Source organism: Athene noctua, chromosome 4 (genome assembly GCF_965140245.1).
Source record: "Athene noctua chromosome 4, bAthNoc1.hap1.1, whole genome shotgun sequence".
Taxonomy (NCBI): Eukaryota; Metazoa; Chordata; class Aves; order Strigiformes; family Strigidae; genus Athene; species Athene noctua.
Genome location: NC_134040.1, coordinates 82058692 through 82067592, shown reverse-complemented (window position 1 = coordinate 82067592; position 8901 = coordinate 82058692). Strand labels below are relative to the sequence as shown.

Genomic DNA, 8901 nt, shown 5'->3' with positions numbered 1-8901 from the left:
TTCAGCTTTTATCCTTTATTACGTACACAGCAAAGAAGGCAGCATTAGACACACGCACAGTGTGTTACATCCATTCCATCCACAGCACACGCACACACACGCATACACACAGCCTTAAAAAAAGTGTCTGTGATAAGGAACATATTATAAAGGTTGTGATCTTTATCTCTAAGCCCCTGAGCTTTTTCTTATAGTTAGGTGAAAAGGCAATGAACAAGTCTTTCCTTGCTCTGTAAGTGCTTTGTGCAACAATGTCCATTAGAGGTCACAAACAAGTCTTTTCGGGAGGAACAACATGAATGTCTTACTCCCATATTCTCAGTCTCTTATCGCCATTTTTGCACCAAATAGTTTCCAGTTACATTTAGTTGTCGTCCTCGGCTAATATAGCTCTTGCTTCTCTGATTAAAGGTAGGATTGGTTCTGCAGTTCATAAATGAAATGCAATCCCAACTTTCTCTCAAGAGATGTCATCTTGGTGATACTGTAGGACTAGAGAAGTTTCCAGAATTTCGTGGGGACTGAAGAGGCACAGATGGAGAACTGGGAGACAGTTTTCTTGGGCTGCATAGGTCACCATTGTGCAACTTCCACAGAAGTTCTTCATTTTCCATTGACAGGCGTTTGTTTACTTTTGATTCTTTCTCTAGTGACTCCTGTAAAACAGCTTGCTCTGTAGAAAGTTGCCTGCAAATACAAGGTTTACATCAGAACACATAGCCCAAGTTGGAGGCTACAGTATTGTACTTAATTGTTAAAGAAAGTTTTGAAATGGCATAAAACCCTGCGTGGCTTACAACTAAATCACTTAAAAGGAGTATTTGGCATGTTCTCATCCTTGGTGGATTTAAACTAGTAGCTTGCAGAAGTCAAAAGTCCCAGTAAGAAACATCCCTAAAGGCCAGAAAAAGCATCTGAAAAGTAAGACTTGTCCTACTTAGTGACAGATGCTTTTCAATGGCCATGCTGGAGCCTTTGGGTCTTGCTGGAGGCTCAGCTCTACAGAGGCTGAGTTTCTGTATTCTTTTAACTGGAAGAATTTGCCCATCCATTTAAACAACAGTTGAAGTTAGGAGAACCTCAGACCCCTTTTATTCGTGTTAAATATTGCTATTACTGACTAAAACACATTGGTCTTTTCACTGATCAAAACTGGGGACAAATGACTCAACCGAAGTGGTTAAAAGTAAAACCAGGTTTAGCTCACAAGCCAGTAATACTTAGAAGAGCCAGTCAATCCTAAGATGATATTTCTGAGTTGCTTTTTCTTCCCTGAAATATTGTTTTGGAGCACTGAAGAACATACTGAGCCTTTACCCCCTTACAATCTGTTCCTGTTTGTTCTTCTACATTGGAATGCACATTTGTGGAGGTGCAAGTGGGGAAGAAGGGATGTGTTCTTGTACAGAGTACTACAAAATCCCCACCGCTGATATTTACACAGAATTTTCTTTGTCACAGGAACCCCTTCCCCCAGATTCATAAGAACATCTAAAAGTCCACAGATATTTTTCACCTTGAAAGCTCCATATGTTTGTCCATCCGAGCTTTTAATTCTTCATTTTCTTGCTGAACCTTCTTTAGTTTATCCATTAAGATTGTGTTGTTCTCCAGCTTAGAAAAAAGGTTAGAGTTTAAAACAAACCCCATATATGCACTCATCAAGATACTGACTATCACAGGCGTTCACAATCTGGGGTTTGCAGACCTTGTTACAGTAAGTGCAGAAACCCAGAGTGACACAAGACTGACTGCTAGCATGGCTTAATATTCTGTAACAGTCAAACTGATCCTACTTACCTTACCTGTTCACAACACCGGCACCCTGCCACTGGTGCTGATCAGATGCCAACAAGGGAGGACTGGGTAAGGCATCTACTACGGTTAACCAGACATTCTAGTAACATCTGCCAGTGAGAGGCAACAGTTTCAGAAGCTGTTGCAGACATAAGGCTGTCTAGCAAGAACATGCTAATGTCATAAACTCAGGAGCTCCCCTGTGTAAAGAACTCTTCCCTGTTGCTCTCCTGATTCCACTTCATTGCTGCAGGATATTATCAAAAGTTAAGGAAGAACTGATTAAATGGTTAGATGGTCCTCCAAGGGCTTCTGTACTGGGGCCAACGTCTGTCAGAAAAGATGAAGGTTTCCTAGTAATTTACTAGTAATTGTAGACCAGGGCAACATGATGCTGTACAATACTGAACAACTGACATGAATGCATTCCTTTGTATCCAAACCTCTTTTCTGTACTTCCTCATTAAAATCTTGCTTAAGCAAGTATTACAACAGTGTTCAAAGGCCCCACCCAGGATAAGGACCCTGTCCTGCCACAAATAAGAGCATACTAAGTAATGTCAAGTTCTGCCCCCAAAATGGCCTTCACGTGGAATTCTGCACAGATCAGGAGCAAAACCACACAGCTAAACAAGTAGCATAAAGATAACAGCTAAAATGATTGACCTAAGCGAATCAACTCTAGATGAAAGCATTTATTCCATTTTGTATTTGATCCCTTCTTGTTTAATCAAGATCATTTCCATGTTAATGTTTTCCTGACAGTGCAATCTATCTTCCAGAACACTCAAGCAAATGTAGCAGGTAAGGATTTTTTCTTTGGGGAGTGAGGGAGGAGAGCTAAGAGGAAAGGAAGTGTGAGGGAGGAGAGCTAAGAGGAAAGGAAGTGTGAGGGAGGAGAGCTAAGAGGAAAGGAAGTGTGGAAGAGGCTCCCAGTTAACCTTGTTCTAACTTAGTAGTAGTTTTTTTTTAAGTTTTTCAAAAAGTTAAAAGGTCATTTACAGCATCTGGTGAGTCCTTCCTCCTCGTGACATTACAGCCCAATGCAGATCTAACCGTACCTGCAACGGGAGCATTTCCCATCACCATTTCATGTTTCCTTTTCAACAAACAAATTAATCCTTGCACGTAAGTCTGAGCAGCCTAAGTTCATTATCAGAACATAACTCAGAGACACGGTCCAAACCTGCCAGCCCCCAAGGAAAACTCACCAGTTTTTCCATCTTCATTAGCTTTATATCCTGCTGATGGAGTTTCTCATTCTTGATCTCCAGCACTGCTTTCAAACTTTCCAGCTCCTGTTCCAGATACATGATCTGTGGGTTTTTCTGAAAGATTTCCACAGAGTTTGCTTAGTTACCTGAATTTCAGCAACAATTTAAGTAGTTCTCTGCTGTTTAGAAAGAGCAAGTAAATCAGTATGGTAATGACAGTTACTTGTTCTAGGTGAAATAAGTCGAACAGTTTAGAATTAAAGAAAAGATCCAGTACCACTTTCTCCTCTGATTTTGTTTGTCCTTCAGTGTAGGTGGACAGCTGAAGGTGTCCTTAGCAGCTGTTCAGAAAAACACTTTATGCATAAACATGAAAAACCCTTGTGAGTCAAAGGAAGGCACTAAAGCTGTCACAACAAAACTTGTTTTGCAGGAGTGCCCAGAGGCTCCCTTTAAGGCTAGGAGTTCCAAAATGTATTTCGTATTACTCATAACCCATCCCAAGAGGTAATTAGAGTGAAAATTTGAAGAGTTTTCAGATGCTGGAATAGTTCAAAAAGCACCAGAAACCTAAAGCTATGTATGCACTCAACTGTAGCTGATTTTCCCTGTTTTGAGTCTGAAGGTGCCTGGCTCATAAGCAGAAATCAAAAATTTTCTGGTTTACATTCTTCTTGAAGCCTAGTAATGCAACTGCACATAAAAATCTTGCATGGCTGTACCTCCATGACTTATCTACAATGCAGCAAGTTAGGACTTTCTTTTTATTTTTCCTTTTTTGTTGTTGTTGTTTTCCAGGAGGTGGAGGGGAGAGGAGGAGGGAGACAGGGCAGAGTCAGATCTGGTTTCCTCAGGACCTCTTTTCCAGCATAAGGAACCATTCAAACACTGCAGAGTAAAACATATTCTCTACATTTCAAAGGCAAGGTTACAGGCAAAAATAAGGAGAAATAAATCCAATCTCAGTCCATTTCCAGGTAGTCTGAGTGGAACATAAACAGAAATCAATGAATGATTAAGCATGTAATGTAACTAAGCATGTGTTTATAAACAAAGAAAACTCGATTTGGCCTATTTGGGTAAGAATACTGGTGTACCACGTTAACAGCTTCACTGCCGCATCAGAAACCCAAGACTGAGGGCAATGCCTACAGTTCTGTGGGGTGTGGTCCCACAAGGGCAGAGCCACTACACCTCACAGGTAACAAGGGCCTCGTCGCCTACTTGTTTCATTCTCCTACCTGTTTTTAAGGACTGTGGCATTAATGATTCTTCAGTTCTACTTTTGAATAGAAGTATTTATTCACGCGCAAGAGTGGGGTGTGCTATGCTGCCTCAGATGAGGCAGCAGACAATTTGAACTTCATTCTTCCCTTTTGTGGCTTTACATGGAATCTAGGAGCTGGTGAGAAAAGTGATCCTGAAAATTTGAAATGCAGTTTGCAGTATGTTCAAAGTGTATTATCTTTTGTTTCCCTTCTCTGCCCCAGTGGTGTTAAAATGTCTTTTTAAGGTTAAATCTGAGCCACCACGTTAGCTACTCAGAGCAGAACACAGAGACAGATAAAAAGGCTGAAAGGCCTGCACAAAATATTAGCAAAAAAGCTGAGAATATCAAGTGACACTATCTAAATAATACTGGAGAGTTGGAAATACACCTCTGTCTTCAACGGGCAAATGGAATTCTGGTAGCGCAGAAGAATATACTGGGTCAAATCAGTATTTTCCCATAGAGAAGCCTCAATCTTATGATGTGTCTTCCGCTGTCAGGATGCAAAGTGCATCTGCAGCTGTGTAAAAGCACATGACTATTGTTCCTTTAAACCAGACAGCATCTGGGCATGCCTGCGGAATACAGTTCAAACTCCCAAGTGCAGTGTGTAGCGTGTTCTCTTTGCTATCATCCCTCCCAACCACAACAATGTATTGTGGTTGCAGATTCTTCTTGCGGCAGCTCTGTCCTGCCACTAGAATAAGCAGTAAGAGCAAAAAGTAAGTTAAATTCCAGTGAAAACTAGGGCAACTTGTATTAGAAGCATCCTAAGTGAGTTTTTAAGTGTGGAATTACTCTTTGTGGGATAAGCAATACTATTGATATTGCAGTTATTTCCAGGTAGGCAGAAAGATAAGCATGTTTGTGTCTAACCCTCCCAGTGCATGAGAAACCTCTCTCAGAGCCCACTTTTAACCCAGGAGCACCACAGATAGCAGCAGCCTTGGGAAGAAAGGCAGCACAAAACAGCAGAAGGTTATCTGAAGGGTAAGTCAGCCACAAGTATGAATCAATGTCTGAAGAAATGCATTAAAGACTCGAGGACAAGAAGGAAGTTTTGTAGGAGCGATGTAAGCCCACACTGATCGTAGCGCCGTTACAACATTTATCGACTGGCCAGAAGAAAGCCATGGTACAACCTCTGTCTACATGGAGGTCTTCAGTTTAACTCGGGCTGTAACTTACGCTGCTGACTTAGATACTCAGTAGCTTATAGATTTGTAATGGTAAGGTTAACACACAGCACTGGCTACATTTACATAAAGCGTTAACAGGTATGGAAGCCCTATCAGGCTTGATTGCAAACCTTGCATACTATGCAATAAAATAAACCCAGGCTTACAAGATCCTCTCATCTGCATTACTTTTGAAGATCAAGACTTACAAGACTGGCTTTTTCTTTGGCTATTTGTTTTTGCTCTTCTAATTTCAATTTCTCACACAGCAAGTTGTTTTCACTTTTTAATTCATCGATTTTTCTCTGTAATGAAAGATATAGTATAGTTAGGCCAAGAATTCAGTGCACATCACCAAAGTACCGAGTTTTAGACTGTTGCAATGACTCGAAGCCTTAACAAACCTCTAGCAATTCCTGCTTCTCTTTGAAGGAATCTTCAAGCGACTTCCTTTCAGATTCATGGGCATTCTTGAGCTCTGCAACAAATTATTTTTGCAGATTTTTAATACCGTGTAAGACAAAAATCCTTTCTGAAAAGCAGCAGCACGAAAAGCCAGCCAGTACACATATGCACAGATGCAGAGGCAATGACAGCATGGAAAGAACATTTATCAACTGATCCAAAGCATGTACGAAGTATCAGATTTACTGCTGCTTCAGATTTGTTGATTGTCCCTTCGCATATCCATTTCATTAGTTGACAGTGCGTCAATTTTGAAAGCATTCATCTACATGCAACAAATGGATGAATTGACCACGAGCCACATCTGACAAAAGCTGAGTTTCTGAAGGAACACACAGCCAAAACTCAAACTGTGTCTTCCACAAGCTTCTAGAAACACATTTCCTTTCCTACTTTGGAGCTGCCACACAGAGGAGTGTGATGTTCGTCTGCAGTGGAAGCGTCACCAGTTTAATGACACAAAATTATCACTGGAAACTTGGCTATCAAGTGCCCTTGGAAGGAAGATGGAAATCATCACTTAAATCAATTAGATGCAATGCCATTTAAAACTGAGCACGCTCGCCACCCCCTCCTTGAAAAACAACCTTTGCCCCAGTATACTGTAAGCAGGGTGTAATATTTCTCAACATTCCCATGACAGTCTGGAAAGCACATAACCCTACTTATCCTCAATTTCAATCTTGAGGCACTCCTTATAGAACTGGGGGGATGGCAGCAATTACTCATCAACTTGAGATTTTGAGGGCAATTCAGACATCTTTTACTGAAATAAAAAGTTATCTTAAAACCATTTTAAAAGTTTCATTCAACTACGATGGGATCATGGTTATTTCTGTATATAAAATGAGACTTGGTTAGTTCCAAAAGAAGGAATTCAGGCAATGTTTTTAAAAGATAGCTGACAGCCAAGAACAATGAAGTGGATGTATTGATGAAAAAACTTGAACATTGTTTGTGACTAACAGTACTACAGCATATATACTTGAATACAAATACTTGCCTGAAAAAGAGGATTCATACTCCTTTTTCAGCTCCTCTACTTTTTCTGAGTGGCTGTTTTCAAGTTCCAGCTTAAAGTTTTCATGTGTGATATTTAAGTTGTCCACCTGCAATATGACAACGTGATGTTTTTCTCCCCTCACATGTGTCAACCCTTGTTGAAAGTATTGTTCCAATGTTTTTATGCAGTACATTGAATACATTTTAAATGGTCTAGGTAGCACTTAACAGATGGTCACAGGAGAAGCTCAGCCACATACAACATTTAATAGATGAGAACAATGCCTACACTTAACCACTACCGACAGGACGATGTATGCATCTGTCGCACACATGGAGTTGTCGCAAAGCAAGGTCACAAGCCAGGTGTGTTTCTATAAACTTTAAATCTCAAGCTGCCTCAGGTATCCAGTGGAGCTCTAGAAGTCTGTGAAGTTTGCAGAACACAGGGAATCTCCACCACATTTAAACACAAGCTGAAGATAGGGACGGCTTAGTGCAGTAATATTTTTATAGTTGCAGCAAAATGGAGTTTGACATTAGATAACGTACCTCCATTATTAGCAAAACCCAGGATTCTCTGAAGGCTAGTTTGTAGCTGAAAGCAATTGCTAGAGAACATTTCTACTTCAAATGTTACAAACCTGCTCCTGGAGTTGAGCTTTGTACTTTTCAGCTTCTTCAATGCAGATACTTTGGAGTTTCTCACATTCTGCAGTGTAAAACTGTTTAAGCCTCTCCTCTAGCTCAGCTAAATCGTTGTGATGTTGCTGGTTTAACTTCTGCAAAAACCCTTCATAAGCAGCTTGCAGTTCATTCCTGTCTCTCTCCAATTTCTCACAAGCTGCAGAAGTGGTTACTGAAGATGTCAAAAGAAAAAAAGTAACTGAATCAAGTTCAACGCAAATTTCACCGTCTGTTACAAGTATTAAAGATAGTGAACACTCTGCGCAGCAACATGGTTATACAAAGACATATATAATTTATCCATGAAATGAGCAGCACCTCCAAGACACATAAAAAAAAAATCTTTGCGAAAATATCAAATTTGCTGTTTCTTATGCTGAGAATTAATTGAATCTAGTTAATCCAGGAGCCCATAAAGAAAGCACAAGCGTGACAGTTTGTCATGACATAGAAGAATGAATGTCTCATGAGAGACACTGGAGTGCTCCAATGAAAAAATTAATTGGATTTGCTACTTCACCTAATTTGATCCCATTTCAGTAGCATATTTGTCTGAGTACTTCACTTTTTGATATATAAACCACTTAGCTAAATTCAAAAGGCTTAATATCCTCAAGACCATCCGTTCAACACGTTACTCACACTCAGATATGCAACAGAGAAATAATTCTAGCCTGACGTGAACTGCCCAATACAGGGCGATATAGAACTGCCAATCTGAAATGTCCTGCTAAGATGTATTTGACCAAGATACTGAAATATGCAAGATACGGAATAATTTCAGGCAGAAAGTGCAGAGTATTAAGAAAACAAAATTAAATGCTGCATAATTCTCTTCACATTTATATTAACACAGTTCAGCTAAGGAGACTGCCTAGGCTGATGTCTCCCCACATTTACAGCTGATTAAAAAGTAAAACAGAAGGTAGTAACTTGTATTTTTGAGTTTGAAATTTAGCATTCCCAACTGCAGACAGACAGGCCTCCATAGGAGGAAATATTTTCCTACTGTTGGTATAACTGGAGCAAGTCCCTTAGGCAGTTCCAACTGCACCCAAAGCCTGGAAGCAAAGCGAAACAGGACCTCTAACACCAGCGTGTGGTCACTGGCCTTAGGCAAAACTGCCTCTATACAGACACTAGTGCTTAGGTTTAAAATAAATTAGTCAGATGAGTGTCTGCTGAAGAGAAAAATCAGCTAAAATGTTAACTTGATCCTCAAATACAGGAGAAGTCATGCATACATACTTTATGGGAGCTTGGCACACTGCCCTAACAGTGTAAACTC

At 40.2% G+C, this 8901-nt stretch overlaps 1 protein-coding gene across 7 annotated transcripts in view; it reads right to left on the bottom strand.

Annotated features, from left to right (window-relative positions):
- Nucleotides 1-8901, bottom strand: part of MTUS1 (microtubule associated scaffold protein 1) — a 115247-nt gene continuing 106346 nt past the window's right edge. For all 7 annotated transcript variants that reach the window (XM_074905888.1, XM_074905885.1, XM_074905886.1 and 4 more), the window contains 7 exons: nt 7571-7785; nt 6928-7033; nt 5864-5937; nt 5669-5764; nt 3009-3125; nt 1517-1614; nt 1-687 (listed from right to left, as the gene is read on the bottom strand). In XM_074905888.1, coding sequence (XP_074761989.1) covers nt 471-687; nt 1517-1614; nt 3009-3125; nt 5669-5764; nt 5864-5937; nt 6928-7033; nt 7571-7785 — 923 coding nt within the window. In that variant the 3' untranslated portion in view covers nt 1-470. The remainder of the gene's footprint in view (nt 688-1516; nt 1615-3008; nt 3126-5668; nt 5765-5863; nt 5938-6927; nt 7034-7570; nt 7786-8901) is intronic.